The sequence below is a fragment of the Poecilia mexicana genome, unplaced genomic scaffold (genome assembly GCF_051168715.1).
Source record: "Poecilia mexicana isolate PSO_F unplaced genomic scaffold, ASM5116871v1 scaffold_2, whole genome shotgun sequence".
Classification (NCBI taxonomy): Eukaryota; Metazoa; Chordata; class Actinopteri; order Cyprinodontiformes; family Poeciliidae; genus Poecilia; species Poecilia mexicana.
The window spans coordinates 29755991-29775285 of record NW_028263371.1 but is presented as its reverse complement, the minus strand read 5'-3'; the positions used below and the strand labels follow the sequence as shown (position 1 = coordinate 29775285).

The 19295-nt window shown below is 36.8% G+C and overlaps 3 protein-coding genes across 8 annotated transcripts; all 3 read right to left on the bottom strand.

The window, feature by feature from the left end:
- Positions 1-1350: 1350 nt before the first annotated feature.
- LOC106932166 (uncharacterized) lies at positions 1351-10351 on the bottom strand. 2 transcript variants are annotated; one of them, XM_088014066.1, is made up of 8 exons: positions 10171-10351; positions 6494-6778; positions 6145-6218; positions 5627-5804; positions 5340-5405; positions 4577-4654; positions 3801-4069; positions 1351-3629 (listed from the first exon to the last, which is right to left on the bottom strand). In XM_088014066.1, the coding sequence occupies exons 1-8, from the start codon at positions 10280-10282 to the stop codon at positions 3540-3542; spliced, it is 1152 nt and encodes a 383-aa protein (XP_087870192.1). In that variant the 5' UTR covers positions 10283-10351; the 3' UTR covers positions 1351-3539. The 2 variants fall into 2 exon arrangements, with proteins under 2 accessions (XP_087870192.1, XP_087870187.1); XM_088014061.1 differs by having other exon boundaries at positions 5340-5414; positions 10171-10349.
- Positions 10352-11482: 1131 nt separating this feature from the next.
- Positions 11483-15335, bottom strand: LOC106932167 (T-cell surface antigen CD2-like). Of its 4 annotated transcripts, none has more exons than XM_088014074.1 (7): positions 15098-15335; positions 13864-14139; positions 13560-13633; positions 13091-13265; positions 12877-12933; positions 12560-12687; positions 11483-12081 (listed from the first exon to the last, which is right to left on the bottom strand). In XM_088014074.1, the coding sequence occupies exons 1-7, from the start codon at positions 15333-15335 to the stop codon at positions 11926-11928; spliced, it is 1104 nt and encodes a 367-aa protein (XP_087870200.1). In that variant the 3' UTR covers positions 11483-11925. The 4 variants fall into 4 exon arrangements, with proteins under 4 accessions (XP_087870200.1, XP_014866210.2, XP_087870208.1 ...); XM_015010724.2 differs by having other exon boundaries at positions 12610-12687; XM_088014082.1 differs by having other exon boundaries at positions 13124-13265.
- Positions 15288-19135, bottom strand: LOC148160748 (T-cell surface antigen CD2-like). Of its 2 annotated transcripts, none has more exons than XM_088014091.1 (7): positions 18908-19135; positions 17334-17618; positions 16985-17058; positions 16461-16638; positions 16174-16248; positions 15774-15851; positions 15288-15514 (listed from the first exon to the last, which is right to left on the bottom strand). In XM_088014091.1, exons 1-7 carry the CDS (start codon positions 19026-19028, stop codon positions 15441-15443), a joined length of 885 nt encoding a protein of 294 aa, XP_087870217.1. In that variant the 5' UTR covers positions 19029-19135; the 3' UTR covers positions 15288-15440. The 2 variants fall into 2 exon arrangements, with proteins under 2 accessions (XP_087870217.1, XP_087870220.1); XM_088014094.1 differs by having other exon boundaries at positions 16174-16239.
- Positions 19136-19295: the final 160 nt, after the last annotated feature.

The following is a 19295-nucleotide window of genomic DNA, read 5'->3' as shown; positions in this document are numbered from 1 at the left end:
GTTACTTTCTACTAACCTCAAGTTCAGCGTTTCATTCCTTGTGTTGCTGCAGTTCAGAAAAACAACCACCAGAGGGAGTGAGTGCGCCCATCAAGCTTCATGTTTCTTCCTAGATGGAAATGTATCAAACAAGAAACTGTTCTGCATAAAACCTTAGTTCTGAAAGGTTCCTCTTTCTGCAGAACCCAGACTCCAGCTTATGTCTTCACTTTTGGACTTTTCTTTGCTGAATAAATATTTTCTTCACATTAGTCATAGTCATTGTCCTCCAGGAGAAGTAGCAATGTTTCCTACAGATAAGCATAAAAAGTTATGCTTCCTCAAAGCATAACATGATCTGCCATGTTATGCAGATGATATTCCCTTTATGCATCTGTTTGTAGCAACAAATTTACATGCTGACATCAAACTGAATGAAACAATCGAACATCCTCCAGCATGAATACAACTCTGGCTGCATAAAATTGTATATATATATATATATATATATATATATATATATATATGTAAAACCAAACTGAAACATAAACATTTTGAATTTATTTAGCAAAATGTGCCACACTAAAAAAAAACCCTACTTTACTGACTAAGGTTTTAACCATGAGAATCTAAAGGCATAAGTGTTATGCAGATGACAATCCTTTCACAGCTAGTGGTGGTTAGATATTCAAATTGTTTTTAAAACAAAGAAAACCACCATCCTCCAGCATAGAATCTTATCTTTAGATAAGCGTAGAAACATCTAAATTATCTTCAAAAAGGATGAGAAATGTCAAAGAAACAGTCGCTAACTTCTAGAAAACAATTGCATTGATGTTTTTTGGAGAAGTCACACTTAATTGTTTCTCTGTAGCGACATACAAACTGTGAATACCACCGCCTTTAAAGATGCTATTTCTGTGTTGCTGTAGAAAAGTGTGAACACAATTAAACGTTGTCACTGGACGACAGTGTTTTGTGTGTGGGTGTTGAGATGCAAGGTGCAGCAGCATTTATGCCCAACGCACCAAATGTGACTAACTCCTTCCAAGTTACCAGATCCCTTTGAGTCTCACCGGTAATCAGAACGCAAAGACTAATGAGGAAAACAAAAATAACAATGTGAATGGCGATCAAAGTTATTGCTCCAATTGCAGGAAAACATCTCCACGTCGACACAAAAGCACGATAGCGATCTTGCACTCGGCGCTCTGCGAATGCACACAAGAGCAGCAAACCACAAACACATTTTCAGCAAAAATGCACAGGATATGGTGAAAGATGCAGACATCACTGGGTTGCACACTCAATCTGAAAATGAAGTCACTTGCAAAGGTGAAAACGTCAGTCTGAAAAAAGGTCAAATCGCAGTTGCTGCCATACTATGTTTTTTATTTTTTATTTTTGGACTTTTAAAAATACAAATAGAACAAAAAAAAATTACAGCATGCAATGACGGAACAAAGACAATAAAGATAAATAATGGAGTTTGAGATCCTTTTGTCTTTTGTGTATAACAAATAAAGGCATCACCATGCATCACCAAATAAAGGCAAGTGACATATTATTTCACCAAGTGGGAAAACTCGGAACAACCTTAATGTACCTTAACATGCACCACAAGCAGCATTTAAATAGAAAACAGAAGCAGACAAAGACAAACAAATCGGGAAACTAAAGTTAGATAGTTTGGCTAAATGGAAGCGCACCAATAAGCTGGAGCCTTCTGGCATACCAGAAGACGTCAGAACAAGAAACGCATCGCAAGATTTTAAATGTAACATTTGCTTTCCTAAAATATATGCTAAAAAAGACAAAGAATGATAAAGGATTTAGTTTTTTTTTTTTTTTAAAGAAGGTTGTGACTTCCAAATTTTCACATATCAATGAATGATTTTAGCCGCCTATCTCTACTGTTGACCACCATTTGCAAACTAAACACACGATGTGCTCCATGATAGTTTTGTTTTTTTTGACTAAGAGGAGTTTGTCTTAAAGTAAACATAATTCATTAGTTATATGACAACATTGTTTTTACATACATGCAAAGAAACTCTCACATAGTTTGATGCAGCAACTGAAAATTGTATCCACAAAATACATCTCCCACTTCAATCTGTCCCTAGCAAGTTCTGTTTTCATTTTCTCTTAGAAAATAAAAAAGTAAAAAATATACATAGATATATAAACGACATGATCAGTTTCAAATATACAGAAAAACATAAATTATTCATAATACTGCAAAAGTGATCCAACATATTAAACTGTGTGATGCTGTTTATGTCATTCATTACTGTTATTTTAGTTACAAAGACTGAACTTATCGATGCAAAGACTCTTTTGATGTAGGAATTACACAACTAATTGTGCGGTGGATCTGAATATGTGCAGGCAGATGGTTAAATTTGTAGGTTGCTTAACAGTTTAATGGGCGTTCCTCAAGTGTCAGGCCTTAGACCACAGTTTTTTATCATCTACTTTAAAGCTCTCGTTTCAAATGTTCACCTCTATGCTGATGATACAGTTGTTTACCGTTCTGAGAGCACACAAAAACAGGCTTTCAGTAAACCTCAAAATGCCTTCAATTAAGTAAAAAGAAAAATCCCATAAAGCGTTATTTTTCAATCAGATCAATTCAAACTGTGGTTGTTTTCAAATTCAAGACTGAATTTGATCAATTTCAGATCAAATTCTGAAATTGAATGTTCAGAAATTTACATTTGTCTTTCAGTGCAAATATCTTGGTATTCTCATTCACGGGAGAATACCGATACTTGGTAATGTGTGGTCTTGGTAACCACACATTACGAAGAACATGTGGTTACCTGTTGAGCTACACATTTAATGGGGAAAAAAAAGTTAAAACGAGCCTTTTAGTTCTGAAATTGTCCAAAATGAACTGGGATAAAGGTGTTTGCAAAATGCAGCTGCATTTTCTTGGAATCAATTGAAGGCTGTCTGATGTGTTCAGTGGCTTTAAAATAATTTTTAAAGGACTTACAATCAACTATAGTCATCTGTGTGAAGCCTTTTCATACTTTAATTGATGCGTTAAATTGTGTTTAAAACTGCTTATGTTCTGCCAGGAACCTCTTTAAAAGGATATTTTTAGTCTCGATGAGTCACTGCTTTACATGTTAGCTGTTGTATGAAAACAGCACTAACTGTAGGAGATTGATGAGTGGTTAAATGCTAACTAGATAAGTATTTAACTCTTATTTAAAGTTTGTCAAGGAACAGCTAGCTGTCTTTCAGCCAGCTGAAAGGAAGTTCCCATCAATATATGGGAAACTTGTTACTCAATTTGATTTATCCTCCATAGAAAATATCAAAAGTGACATTTTAATAGAAGTCAGAAAGAGTTTGAACATTTTTAGTTTGAGTTCAGCATTAAAGCTTTTCAACGATATCGCAGGTTGTAGTTTGTTAATCTGCATGAACTGAAGTTTTTTTTAGTTTGAACACACACACACACACACAAAAAAAAAACATTAAAGTGGAGCAGCCCAGAAAATCAGGAGGAATAAAACGTCTGTGTCTAAACTTATCTCAGATGAATTTTAATCTAGTTGCGTTTTGGGGCCTTTCTTTCTGGGCTGAGGAAGAGGAGGAGGCTGCTCGTCGTCAGCGTCACTGGCAGGTTTCTGTGCCTAAAGGAAGTGAAAACCAAAAGGTCAGATCAAAAAAAATATATACAAGTTGAAAACACACAGGCTCAGATCGAGCAGTGAAACATTTTCTTTAAGCTAAGTCCAGTAAAAATGAATCTTAATCCAGTCAAAGTCAGAGCTAAAGCCCTTCAGGAACCAAGCGGCTCCTACCTGTCCGGTTCTCCGTGGGCTGGGCTGAGGTTGGCCGTTGGGTTCAGGGGCTCGGGCTCGAGGTTGGCGGTTTTGTTTGGAGCGGCTCTGTCGAGGGCCGGTGTTGCCCGGTGCCTGTTGCTGCTGTTGCTGCTGCTGCTGCTGCTGCTGGTGGTGATGGTGATGATGATGGTGACGGTTGGGATGATGAGGAGGAGGATGGTCAGGAAGAGGCGGATGATTGGGATGGTGATCGGTGTTGGTCCACTCCAAACGGAGCTCCTCCTCATCTGCTCAGTGAATATGAACAGAAGAATGTCAATGGGATTTACTTAATAAATTTTTTTTTAAAAAGAAATAAAATGTATGCATTAAATTAACTGGGGCATAGTTTTGATATTTGCTCAGGAAACTTGATTGACTTTTTCATATTCATGCAATTTTTTTGTCGCCCAATCAAATATGAAAAGTTAGTTTTCACTGTACTGGCTGATTATATTCCTCTAGGTCAATAAACAAAACTTAAGCATTTTAATTATTTTTGAGTAAAGCTGGGTTTGCTGTAAGCAAAAAAAACAATATGTTCATGTTTTATAAATAACACAAAGAATTTGACCGTAGAATATTTGTCCTCGACCGCGGGTCTTTGGGTGCTCCAGAAGATTTAATCACATAACCCAAGAAGAGTGGTGTGTGCTGGTGTTTTTCAGGTCATTATGGGTTAGTTATAACTGCTTCCATCAGCCTTTAATGACAAGACTGTTAATTTTTTGAGTCAATTGTGTTGAGTACATTACCTTTCAGGCGTAGTTTCCTTGTTCTCTTAGTTCGGATGCAGCAAATAATGACAATGATGATCAGCAATATAACAATACCTGATGAAGATGATAAGAAATATCAGTGGCATAGATTGAAAACATCAAACAATTCGGTTAGGTTGTTTCAGTCAAGAATGACTGTAGAAAAACATTAAACAAAATCACTTGTGCCATGACTTATCCCACATGTTCACTTTCATTGATCAAGTTTTACTAGAGTATCTTAAAGTTTTTATCTGCTACAGGCCATTTCACATGTTTTAAATGTAGCTTGAAGCAGATATAAAGGTAGGTTATGTAGTCAGAGTGGAGGGTTTGTGATAATATGCATCTGTTTCTCTTCCAAACAAAATGGGGATCTTGGTAGAGTGCATTGCATGGGCACTTTAAATATCAGGACATTTACATTTTTAGGGCCAAATCAACACAGAAATGGTTCAACGAACAAACAAAGCAAAATAAAATAAAATTAAATTAAATAAAAAAAGATTTTCCTTCATGACCAACATAGTCTTGATACATAAAGCTTCAACAAATCGGTACAAATTAATTAGGTTTTGCATTTGAAGTCTATATTTTTAGTATTTCTCAGTGTAGCATTATCCTGCTTCGACTAAAATAACTAAATAAATAATTAAATGAATATGAATTCAGCTTTTACATATATTCACAAGATGTGCAGCATCTCTACAATGTAGTGCAGTAACTTAGTAACTTATGTCAAAGGAATCTGAAAACGTACCTCCTCCACCACCTATAAAAACCCAGATACTTATTCCCCACAATTCATCTGGAAGACCTGGGAGACCTGGGACACCTTCAAAAACAAAAGAGGAAAAAAAAAGTTCTTCTGATGACCAGCAATAAAAAACATGTTTTCTGTAGACATTATTTACTACTGAGCACTTCTAATCTACACAACCTGTAGCGAAAAAAAATCTGTTCTTCATTTTGTTTTAGGTAGTAGTTATAAGCTGGAGCACATTGAGTAACAGTAGCTTTTAGCCTTGGTAACCAAAACATACTTACTTGTAACACAATCATGAGTGACAGGATCACTGACTTCAAAATTGACTTCATTGGAAACGTTGCAAGCAAATTTGATGTCTTTAGTTTCTGCAGCTGTCAATGTAAAAGCCGAGCCGGTTTTCTTTGTCTGGGCATTGTTCTGAAGCCATTCGTACTTTTTGATTTCATTCTTGGATGTCTGAAGAAAAATAAGAATCAAAGACTGATTGGAAAGTTCAAGAAAAAAGCTCAAGAAAAACAGAAATAATAGAGTGGGACTGTTCAGAACAATATAAAATGACAATTTTTTTAAAGTCACACAACAGACATTTAACGCAAATCTCAAAGGATCAAAATGCATCATATCTTAATAGTATGCGGTTGCTTTCACTTTGACAGGGCCATATGAGAAGGAAAGAGCTGGTTTAGCAGATCATTTATGATTGAAAAACTGGAAGAGGACATGTGAATAAGAACTTTAGAAAACAGAGTTAGCATTTAGTCTTTTTGGATTTTAAAGAGGCAAAACAAGAACTTACCTTATCAGGAATGCATTTAAACATCACATTTGCTTCTTTACAAGTTGCTTCCACTTTAGGCTTCTTCACAGGATCTGAGAAGGTTTTTTGGGCCAAAAATACCAGATGTTATTGAGGGAATATGAAAGATATTACAAAGAAACCGGCGAGCTGCTGAAGTTCTGTTCATGTTTAAGCTCTTCCAGTGGATCAAAACAATAAACTCAGTTTCATAAGAAGACATCAACTTAATTCTTAATATTTTGACATTTTCAATGAGGAAATTAAAAAGAAGATCCCTTAGAGGCTGTCAAATATAAATAGTAATGTTTAGTGAACTATAAAAACACATGCAATATTTTGTACCTACCTCGTATACATAAGTGTGTTTTCTTCGTGTGCAGTTCTTTTCCATTGATATCGTGAACCTCAGAGATGTAAAGTCCTTCTTGGTCCTTCTTCGGATTAGTCAGTTTGAGGGATCCATCACCATTAATGTCATAATTGTTATTGTTACAAGTAGGTTTCTCTGTTGTTGATTTTACAATACATATTACATCGACATTAAACTTCCACTTCAGCTTATCAGTCGGTTTCTTTGTGTATCCCGGACGAACACTGAAGCTTCGACCCGTTGCAGCATAGTCGTTGCAATCTTTGGATCAGAAAGAAAAGGAAGCAGAAGAAGAGCAGGGTTAAGAGAAGATGGAGACTTTATGGACAACAGACAACAATGACCTCATGGCCTTCTAAGCCTGAAAGAGAGGTTGCTGGAGCTTTTTTTTAATGACTGAATGCAGGTAGTCTTTGAGAATAACCACGAGAATCCAGACCCATTCCAGAACCTGGTTCTATCACCAGAATACAATAATCTCTTTCTGCCTCATTGTTCGGTGTTACCTATTTATTGCAGCTCTGTGGCAAGTCTATAGGTCTAAGTTCTTGTTAACATACATTCAAGCTTGCCCGTTTTAAACTAGAAAGGTTCTGAAGGTGTCAATACTTTTCTGATGCACAGGGTGCAGAAAATGGAGCTACACTAATATTTCTTGCACTCCCTTCATTTAGTGTTTACCTGGGATTCAAAGCCCTTGACTCAAAGTGAAACTCTGCAGCTTTCTGCGTTGAATCTTTTGCTTCAGCGTCTCGCCGCTGTTGGATGATGTGAGTGTTGCATCCTGTTTTCTCTGCCCTGACCACAGAAACTGAGCGGCACACACTCCCACACGGTTCTCTGACTTTAAAGCCAAGCCTGAACTCCCTTCGCTGTGGGCGGCCGGATCCTGCCTGCTGCAGCGTCATTTTTCTGGTGTAATATTAAAAATAAAGTTCCTCTGGTGGATGGAAACTTTTCTCAGTCATGACAAAAGTTCTAAAGAACAGAAATGGTATGCAATTACCAAATACCTTTGAACGAGTTTCATTCTCTGTGAAGTTAAAGCCGCAGTGAATAAACCGTTTCCTGAGTCACCGTTTAATATAAAATCTCTCAGTATGATAATAAGAAGCTGTAAAAAATAAGAACACGGTTCCTCCTTGTGGCAAGCTGCTCTTGCGACTTGTTAGACCAGAAGAATACAAATTAAAGATAAACTGAACAAAGAAGCAGGAACCTCTGACCGACTGATCTCTGGATATTTCGTCAAAAACCACAATCCTCCCTAACTGGAACCAAAACGGTGATGCATCTAACCTCAAAGCCGATCTCACAATCTCTGAATCCTTCCAGTTCAGATGTTCAAATCTGAACACGACGTGACGTTCTAAAAGGAGAACTTCTTTTCCTCGTAGCACCAAGACGAGACGGCAGCTAAACCAAACGGGCGGCTGCACAGAACCTGAAGGGAAACCTCCAACTGAACTCCAGAAGACGGTGGATGCTGGACGCTTTGTTTCAGTTTCATACCAGGCTGAGAAGACGCAAAGTTATGAAATCCATGACCTTTAGAGGAGCAACAGCTCAGCTAGAAGATCCAGCCCACTTTCCTCCGTGATTACCAGAAACACACCACTTCAATCATCTCTAAATGTAAAGATCTACGGAGTAGTCTACTTCTCCGTAGATCTTTACATATACAAAGAAAAGAAAAAGACACAAGCATTTTCTCTCACTGTCTGAAGTTAAATCGGACCAGACATTTATGTACATTAAATAACTACACATTGTCCTCACTGTCTGACCGTAAATAAATTAAACTTTATGTCTTTTAAGTCAGATAGGATTAATTGAATTGTTTTCGCTGAGATACAATCATCAAAATGATTTCTGTTTTCTAAATGCCAGAAAACATAGTGAGAACTATGGGGGTGGCAGCAGCAGGAGGAACTGGTGCACTTTATTAAAGAGATGGCATCAGGAAATTATGTAGAAATACTGAAACAAAATGAAAGGACATCAATAAGTAAAATCTTAGGCACTGCTTGGTCTTCCAGATGGACAATAAACCTCAATTTACAGCCAAAATGGTTTCACAGTCAATGTTTTGGTGTGGCCATCATAAAGCCCTGATCTGAGTCCAATGGAGAGGTTGTGTGTAGATCTGGAAAGGTGTGTGTGTGTGTGAGGAGGCCTACAAAATGGACTCTAGCAGTTCTGTATGGACCAATGGGCCAAAACTCCAACAAACTACTGGGAGAAACTCATGGAAGGAAATCCAAAACATTCAAAAGACAGTCGTTTCTGATACTGACCAAATGAAGGTAAACTTTTGAATTTGAGGAAAATTACAAAAAACAAACAAACAAAAAAAACCAATCTCTAAAAAAATGTTCTTGCTAAATAGAGATAAGAAACGTTGAGTCTGATTTAACGTTGAACAATGAGAAAAAAACTTGTGTCGTTTTATATGGTGCATTTAAACATCTGGTTTCAACTGTAGATTAAATGAATTGTTTTGATCAACATTGAATTATAAAATCTTTTATTTTATTTGGTTTAGTAACATCAGGAAGTCTCTTCTTTGATGTTCTGAGTTAGCCACATTTCCGGACTCTTGGCCTTCATCACGCCTTGCGAGTGTTAGTAACTCGGCCACTAAATACACTCAATGTTTGAGCATCAAGTGCAAAAATAATAATAATAATAATCTTTCCAGCTTTTAATGCAATGCAAAATGTGCATGCATTGCACTTCAAATGTCATATTCTAACAAATATTGCTCTTTCTGCTTTGATTGCATTTTAACACATTGTGCAATCCTGGTTCAACTGATCCAAAATTGATCTTAGTAACAAATAATGTTAAAATTGTGGTTTTATAATGTCTGGTTCTTGTATTTAAAGTTTTTAACTTTTATTTTAAAGCTGAACTCTTTAATATTTGCACATCATTTGTGTTTATGTTCTTTTTTTCACCGTAATTCTGCAGGGTCACCTCAACATTTCTGTTTTTGCACGTCTTCCTGTTTGTCCGCTGTAACCTCGTTTCAGACCGACGCCACCACCAGCGGGACCTTTTTCTGTCGTCTTGCGCTCTCTTCCCCTAACCCTGATTCTCTCATTGTTTTCACGTTTAACTCCAAACCAACCGATTTTTATTTTTAAAAAAAAGAAAAAAAAAAAAAAGAAGCATAAAATAAATCAGAGGGAAATTGGAAAACTTAAACAAATTTGGATAAAAGCTTTCATAAAGCTTTTATGTTTTCTTTTCCAGCCTCTAAAGATACAACATTATGCAATAACAACTCAATTGTGAAAAATCTGAATAAAAATCATTTAATCTTGCCTCAGTTGAGGGGTAAAACTTTTTCTTTGAGAACTTAACTAGTTTCCCTTCGTTTCAAGGCAGCACATTTTGTATAAAAAATTCACCTTTTTACTTGAAAACCTAAACAGAAACAGATGAAAACATGACAAGTAGATTAATCTGTACTTTTAGACACGTAAAAGAGCAAATATCTGCTTCAGAAAACATGAAAACGAAAGAGGTTAAAGATCTAGAATTCTTCTAACTGAGAACAAACTCCTAAAGTTAAACATTATCCTTAAAACAACCATTAAATCTTCCAATCCCAACAGTAAAAAGTGATTTCTTTATTCGTTCAGTACCTTGGGAGGCGACGGCGGAGCAGCAGAGCAGAAACACCGAGACGACAGAAAACGATGCCATCTTCATCGTCGTCCTCCTCACACTTGGCTGAAAAGAAGAACTTTCCATCATCGAGGTGATTTCCTGTCACAGCGGCTCGTATCGCTCACGTTGTGTGCGCGAGCTCTTGGTTTTGAAAGGAAGTGATCCAAGAGGCCCCCACCGGTCTACTTTCAAAGCAGCGAGAACAAAGACAGCGAGCAGAAAATGTCATTTTTAGAACAGCGGAGAGGCGTGTGCCTTTATTTACTTCTCTTTCCTCGTTGACTAAATATAATTACAGTCCTACAGACTTAATAATGAGATCATTTAACCTGCAACCACCAAAAAACATGCTCGGAAACAGGCCTGCAGGTGTTGTTGACCTCAAAATCTTATTTAAAGCTATTAAAGCTCCTTTGGTGTTCTGAGCTCTCTCAGAATTAAGATTAACATCAGATTTTTTTTTTTACAACACTTCCTTATTTATGGTCACACAGTTAAGATACAGTAGATTCTTTTCCCTCTCTTTATGTTGCAGGTTGAAAATTACTTGCAAAACCTCACAATAAAGTATTTCTGCACACACAGTGCAGGTCCTAGCCTGTTTGGCGCCCTGGGCGAACCACCCTTCCATCGCTCCCGGTGAGCGTGGGAGGTAGGGTCGAGTAAACGAGCTTTTACTTTAATATAAGCACATAAAACAAACCTTTATGTAGCCGTTCAAATGAAAATAGCCATGTTTATTGATACAAAAATACCCAATAAGGATATAAACAGTGACATGAATAAAATGTTAAGTAATTATACTCAACTTCTTTAAAGGCAAAATCAATCAAGTAAGAGCAGAAATAGTTACTATAGTAAAAGAAAAACATACAGTGCAGTAAAATTACTCTTACTCAAGTAAATATAACCAGTACTACCCACTTTTGAACATATTTGACAAAATTAGTAGCCTGTTCTTATTAATAAGCTTAACGATAATATTGGCATTAGCCAGTCATCATTTAGCTAACATTACCTGCTACTCACTCGGTTAGTTTGGGGGGGAAAAACTGTGCTGAGTTATTTGACTTTTTCTGGTTTGCTGTCATGATTTTAAAACAAACTGTCGTGTGTCTTGTCGCTCATGTTGCTTCAAAGGCGGCTCGGAAAAACACGTTACGACATGTTGACAGTGCATACCAACCTGCTGGTTTAACCTCATGTCAAGTGTGTGAAAACTCAACAGATTTTACATTGTAGTTGTGGAAAGAAGCAGCAGGTACACAATTAACCAGGACTAGAGTATAGGGGGTTGGGGCACTTTTTATTTATTTTTTACCTTTTTTGTATTTGTTGTTTTTAATCTATCAATCAATCAAGTTTATGTGTGTAGCAGATTTCAGAAACAATGTAGTTCAAAGTGCTTTACATCATAAATTCCCCCCCCCCCAAATAATCAACAATTGAAATATTACTTTATTGTTACAACATTTAGCGCAGTTTCAAAGTGTCCACATAGCAGCAGTACAGATAACGTCTTCACTAAAGAATAAGCAATTCGCAGAAAAATATTTTATTTTCCTTCATCCAAAACAACAACAAAAAATTACTGAGTTAAAACTCTTGACAATATTTTCAAATTAGTCAAGATTTAATGAGTTTTAATGCGTTCAAATTGTAGTTGCTGAAACTTAAGATGGCTGACGGCACAAAGTCTGTTTTGATTTTTGCACAAAAAAAGGTATTCGTTAAATCAGAGACTGGAAAAAAAATATATGTAAAAAAGAAAAAAAGAAAAAAAAAATTGGCTCATGACCGGAGGTCATGATGTTGAAGAGGAAAAAAATGAGGATCACGACTGCGATGCTCTGTATCGGTCCGCTGAAAAGGAAGCTCCTCCTCATCTGTTGAGAGATGAAAAATCAGGCATAAATTAGGATGCAAAGTGGAATAAATTGAGCAAACAGCAACGCATCCTAAATAATAATAATAAAAAGTATTGAGTTTGCTTCTTGGCTGCATAATTTATGTTGGCTAAACAATTTGACCTTTTTTCAATTCTAAAACAGTGCAGAAAATCGACATCATTGTCAACTACTTCTTCTGTTTGCTGATTGGCTCGGTTGAAATTCTGGTGGAGGGAATCCAAGTCAATGGGAGAAAGCCGAGCCTGAGCTGTAACGTGCGATTTGATTTGAGAGGAACAGCATACAAAAGCAACGACCAGGCCTAGCAATGTAGGTTTGAACATAAAAGTAGAAATAGAAGTAGGCCCAACATCGAGCCTTGGAGTGCTCCAGATGTTTTGAACTGGTCCTTAACAGAGAACTGTAGATAGTAGCATTTAACAAATCTCTAATATATTTTCCAAGAAGTTCTTACTTTTAACAACCCAGTTTGAAAAAATGAAGAAGAAAAAAAAAACACATCACCCTTCAGTCCCCTCATCATCTTCTTTTCAACTCGGACAAAACAAACAGAGACAAGGACGGTCAGCACAACAATGAAACCTGGAAACATGACAGGAAAAAACACCAGAGATTGTGCTATTATATATATATATATATATATATATATATATATATATATATATATATATATATATATATATATATATATATATATATATATATATATATATATGTAGCTTTAATATGTTTCAGAATAAACTAAAATTTAATAGAAATCTACAAACATACCCACTCTGGCACCAGTTAAAACCCAGATATTTATTCCAGCCAGTTCATCTGGATATCCTTCAAAAACAATACAAGGGGAAAACTTTTTAATTTTCGCTTAAAGCCACACAATTTGGGGGGCAGTTATGCTTATTCTGTCTTATTTTAGGTCGTGGTTATGAGCTACACATCGTCAAACAGCAGCTATTAGCCACGGTGAAGACGACATATTTACCCGTCTCTGCACAGTTATGAATGACAGGCTCACTGGTTTCAGAACTGAATTTGTTGGAGACTTTGCAAACAAACTCGGCGCCTTTGGTTTCCTCTGCTTTCGTTTCGAACCACCGTCTGTTTTCCTTCACCTTGGCGCCATTCTGAAGCCACTCGTGCTCAACATCAGCAGGCTGCTGTGGGGAAATTAAAACGCAGCTCAAAACGGAAGCCAGGGTGAAAATCACTAGGCGATATATTTGGCTCGTATTGAAATAATTTCCTGTGGTTTGTACATCGACAGGGCCACGTGAGATACTGATTTTGTGTTTTAAATACAGCCAAACAGCAGAGTACTTCAAATGTTTAGGAATAAAGAAAGCTAACAAATCGTTCTTGAAACTGGATGAGGATTTTTAGGAAACATTCAGAGCTCCACAGAAAGTCTTGTGGTTGTTAGTTAAAAAGACGTAAAAACAAGATCTTCTTACCGCCCCAGAAACACAGTGAAAGATCACGTTTCCGTCCTGACATGATGCTTTTACTTCAGGCTTCTTCACAGGATCTGTGAGGGTTCAAATAGATCAAATACAAGACGATATTATGGAAATATTCTGATATTCTGCATGTTTAAGATCTTCTGGTGGATCGACAACCTGACCCCACAGATTTAAAGTTTTCCGAGAACTTAATATTTGGACAATAGTGAGGAAATGAAGAAAAAAAAAATCAAGCGCAAGATTTCAAATGTGAATAGATGTTCAGGAAGCTGTGCAGAAATATTTTTGTACCTACCCAGCACACATAAATTTGTGTCCCTCGTGGTCTGCAATCTTCCACTTCGATCCAAAACCTCACTAGTGTAAAGTCCTGCTTGGTCCTTCTGCAGATTTGTCAGTTTCAGGGAGCCATCTTGATTAATGTCATCATTTTTCCCAACAACCATCCTCATTGTTCTTCTATAAAATATTACGCTGCCATTTAACTTCCACTTAAGAATGTCAGGAAGTCTTAGTCTGTGTCCCAGAGGAACAGTGAAGTTTCCACCCACTGCAGCAAACTGGTCACAAGCTTTGGATCAGAAAGACAGAAAGAAAAAAAAAAAAGCAAAAGAAGAGAAGAGGATTGTTTGAATATGGACACTAGATGGCAGACAACAATCATCTCTAACTCTACCAATATAGTTTAATAAAGCATGCGAAAACACTGATTGTGATCTATACAAGTAAAGTCAATGTGGTAGTAAATGGACCAAGTCGCCATGGCAGAAACAAAGAAAATGTTAAAAAAAAAAAAAAAAAAAAAAAAAAACAACAAACCCTCTCCCCCACTAATTTCTGAGAAAATATGGATTTTCCTTTATTGCAAAGAACACTAGTTGAAGTTATTAACAAACCACTGAAATAGTTTTAAATAGCAGTTTCAGAGATTTTAAAATGGTAAGCTTTGTATTTGAATTCAGCTCGTTTACAGAGTACACTTGATCCCTTTCAGAGTGTGGGAAAAACTCACAGCTGATTAACATATCGCGCTTCATTGGCTATTCACAAGCTTTTGTTATTGGTTTCAGCCAATAAGATGGATGGTTGACAAAGCTCACTGGGTAAAAAGACTAATTTCGAGGCCTGTTTTCTCACTAATATTATTTTTATTATTATTATTTTACTCCTGTGTGTTTGGCATTATTTCAGAATCTATAAGTAACTCAAACCAGCCACTGGCAGGACTTGTTCCTGGTTTTGTCATGACCAGCTACAAATGAAAATACACACAAACAATCTGAATTCTAAGAATAAGGAAACAATTTACGTGTAAATTTGCATAAGGGTCCTTTTGATGGTGCTGTTTTCTATGAGTTTAACTTCACACAAACCTCCAGGAAGTTAATTGAAAATCCTGATATTACATTTGACCAAATATTTGCAGATGGCGATAAGGAATACAGAACACAACGGTTGTAACTCTAGAAAAGCTCCATAAAATCAACCTGTAGTAACGTTAAAAAAATATTTTCTTATTAGTCTGGTACCTTGTGAGGCGACAGTGGAGCTGCAGAGCAAAAACACGGAGACGACAGAGAGCGACGCCGATGCCTTCATTGTTGTCTTTGGCCGAAAAGAAGAAGTTCCCTGTAACATTTCCTGTAACAACACCTCACATGTCCTGTCAGTGACTCTGTTAGTTTTGAAAGGAAGTGATCCAAAAGGCCCCACATCTGCTTTCACATGACACCAAGTATTTTTATTTACTTTTAACATGTCATTCATTACATTTTATTGCTCGTTTCAATTGTACAGATGTTTGTCCAGCACCAGCTGAGCGTATAGAAACATCGTTTGGCTCATGGCTGGTGGTGATGAGGAGGACGATGTTTAGGAAGAGGAGGAAGACGGCGATGATGTTGGCTGCTCGGTGTCGATCCGCTTCAAAGGAAGCTCCACATCATCTGGTCAGTGATTAGAGAGGCAGAAATTATGACTCAAAGCCAAATATTTAGCCAGTTATTTGTGACGTAGTCTCAGTGATGACATTATTTTAATCCTGACAGGAAGTCAGAGGACAAACCATTGTTTCTCACAGTTATGATTGTAACTTATTTCTTTATAGAACATTAAGATAATTTCAGATTATTCTAATAAATTCTCCTTTAACCTACAAAGTTCTTATTCTGAACAAATGATTAATAAAGTGAAATGACACGTTACTCTTCAGTTGTTTCTTCCTTTTCCTTTTAACTCGGACACAGCACTCAGTAACGGTGACGGTCAGCAGAAGAACAAAAACTAGAAACATTATAGCACAAGTGTTATTTTTAGGGCCAAATCAACACAGAAATGGTTCAACGAACAAACAAAGCAAAAAAAAAAAACATCGTCTCGAGACATTAAGCTTCAACAAATCTGTACAAATTAATTAGATTTTGCATTTGAAGTCTATATTTTTAGTATTTCTCAGTGTAACATTATCCTGCTTCGATGAAAATAACTAAATAAATAATTAAATGAATATGAATTCAGCTTTTACATATCTTCACAAGATGTGCAGCATCTCTACAATGTAGTGCAGTAACTTAGTAACTGATGTCAAAGGAATCTGAAAACGTACCTCCTCCACCACCTATAAAAACACAGATATTTATTCCCCGCAATTCATCTGGGAGACCTGGGATACCTGGGATACCTTCAAAAACAAAAGAGAAAACAAAAGTTCTTCTGATGACCAGCATTAAAATACATGTTTTCTGTAGACATTATTTACTACTGAGCACTTCTAATCTACACAACCTGTAGTGAAAAAAAAATCTGTACTTCATTTTGTTTTAGGTAGTAGTTATTAGCTGGAGCACATTGAGTAACAGTAGCTTTTAGCCATGGTAACCAAAACATACTTACTTGTAACACAATCATGAGTGACAGGATCACTGACTTCAAAACTGGCTTCATTGGAAACGTTGCAAGCAAATTTGATGTCTTTAGTTTCTGCAGCTGTCAATGTAAAAGCCAAGCCTGTTTTCTTTGTCTGGGCATTGTTCTGAAGCCATTCGTACTTTTTGATTTCATTCTTGGATGTCTGAAGAAAAATAAGAATCAAAGACTGATTGGAAAGTTCAAGAAAAAAGCTCAAGAAAAACAGAAAAAATAGAGTGGGACTGTTCAGAACAATATAAAATGACAATTTATTTTTTTAAAGTCACACAACAGACATTTAACGCAAATCTCAAAGGATCAAAATGAATCATATCTTAATAGTATGCGGTTGCTTTCACTTTGACAGGGCCATATGAGAAGGAAAGAGCTGGTTTAGCAGATCATTTATGACTGAAAAACTGGAAGAGGACATGTGAATAAGAACTTTAGAAAACAGAGTTTAGCATTTAGTCTTTTTGGATTTTTAAAGAGGCAAAACAAGAACTTACCTTTTCAGGAATGCATTTAAATGTCACGTTTGCTTCTTTACAAGTTGCTTCCACTTTAGGCTTCTTCACAGGATCTGAGAAGGTTTTTTGGGCCAAAAATACCAGATGTTATTGAGGGAATATGAAAGATATTACAAAGAAACCGGCGAGCTGCTGAAGTTCTGTTCATGTTTAAGCTCTTCCAGTGGATCAAAACAATAAACTCAGTTTCATAAGAAGACATCAACTTAATTCTTAATATTTTGACATTTTCAATGAGGAAATTAAAAAGAAGATCCCTTAGAGGCTGTCAAATATAAATAGTAATGTTTAGTGAACTATAAAAACACATGCAATATTTTGTACCTACCTCGTATACATAAGTGTGTTTTCTTCGTCTGCAGTTCTTTTCCATTGCTATCGTAAACGTCAGAGATGTAAAGTCCTTCTTGGTCCTTCTTCAGATTAGTCAGTTTGAGGGATCCATCACCATTAATGTCATAATTGTTATTGTTACAAGTAGGTTTCTCTGTTGTTGATTTTACAATACATATTACATCGACATTAAACTTCCACTTCAGCTTATCAGTCGGTTTCCTTGTGTATCCCAGACGAACACTGAAGCTTCGACCCGTTGCAGCATAGTCGTTGCAATCTTTGGATCAGAAAGAAAAGGAAGCAGAAGAAGAGCAGGGTTAAGAGAAGATGGAGACTTTATGGACAACAGACAACAATGACCTCATGGCCTTCTAAGCCTGAAAGAGAGGTTGCTGGAGCTTTTTTTTAAATGACTGAATGCAGGTAGTCTTTGAGAATAACCACGAGAATCCAGACCCATTCCAGAACCTGGTTCTATCACCAGAATACAATAATCTCTTTCTGCCTCATTGTTTGGTGTTACCTATTTATTGCAGCTCTGTGGCAAGTCTATAGGTCTAAGTTCTTGTCATATTAGTAGGAGTTAACAGGCCTTTCTGCTCTGCCTTAAGTCACATTTAGTCACTTCCGTTTATTTTTTATGACATATTAATACAAAGATGAGCAGAACTGTAAACCAGAAGAAATCAGATATTCACAGACACTAAAGAAAACAAACACTTGTTCTCTCTGTTTGGCATTAGACCATACTGCAGACCATAGTAGCGTCAAATTTTATGTCACTTAGGAATAACATAATTTAATCACTCAATGCTCTGGTAAACTGTACATGATTTTTGGCTGCATTTTTTATGTCCTGCTCGCTTTTGGTGGATCACCATCCCGTTAACATACATTCAAGCTTGCCCGTTTTAAATGAGAGAAAAAGGTTCTGAAGTGTCAATGCTTTTCTGATGCACAGGGTGGAGAAAATGGAGCTACACTAATATTTCTTGCACTCCCTTCATTTAGTGTTTACCTGGGATTCAAAGCCCTCAACTCAAAGTGAAACTCTGCAGCTTTCTGCATTGAATCTTGTGTTTCAGCGTCTTGCCGCTGTTGGATGATGTGTCTTGCAACCTGTTTTCTCTGCCCTGACCACAGAAACTGAGCGGCACACACTCCCAGTGTGTTTTAGTCTTTTATGAAATATTACGGTGCCATCAAATTTCCACTTAAGAGTGTCAAAAGATGTTCCTTTGTTATCCAGAGGAGCGTTGAAGCTTCCGCCCACAGCAACAAACTTATCACAACTTTTGGATCAGAAAGAATAGAGAGAAAATGCAGGCTTCCTAGAAGATGGACGTTTTAAAGATGGCAGACATGAATCACCTTGTAGTTCACCAATACACAACACACAAAAACAACTCAATGCAGTCAGTTCTACACTAGAAAAGTCTTAATAGAGGTAAATGTTGGATCAAATTTCCATTAAAGTCTAAAAATACACACAAGTCAGATTAATTTTTTCTGTTATGGAAGCTTTGATCATTTGAATGAATAAAATTTATGGAACAGATTCGGTACCTTGGGAGGCGACGGCGGAGCAGCAGAGCAGAAACACACACACCACGGAGACCGATGCCATCTTCATCGTCCTCCTCCTCATATTCGACTGAAAAGAACAACTTGTCATCATCAAGGACATTTCCTGCTACATCAGGTCATGTGCATGAGCTCTAGGTTTTGAGCGGAAGCGGTCCTCAATGCCACAATTTGAAAGTAGTAAAAACAAACAGAGCGAAATAAAAATTAGTGCAACTAATTCCTTTTTCCAAAATGTCCCTTCTACTGTCAAGATCAAAACAAATGAAAAGGTCAGAAAGGTCAGTCTGTTTATTTGCAACTATTGATAAATTACACTCAGAGCTCATCAGGACAGCTGGCAGCACTTCAAAATACGGTAAAGCTCTAT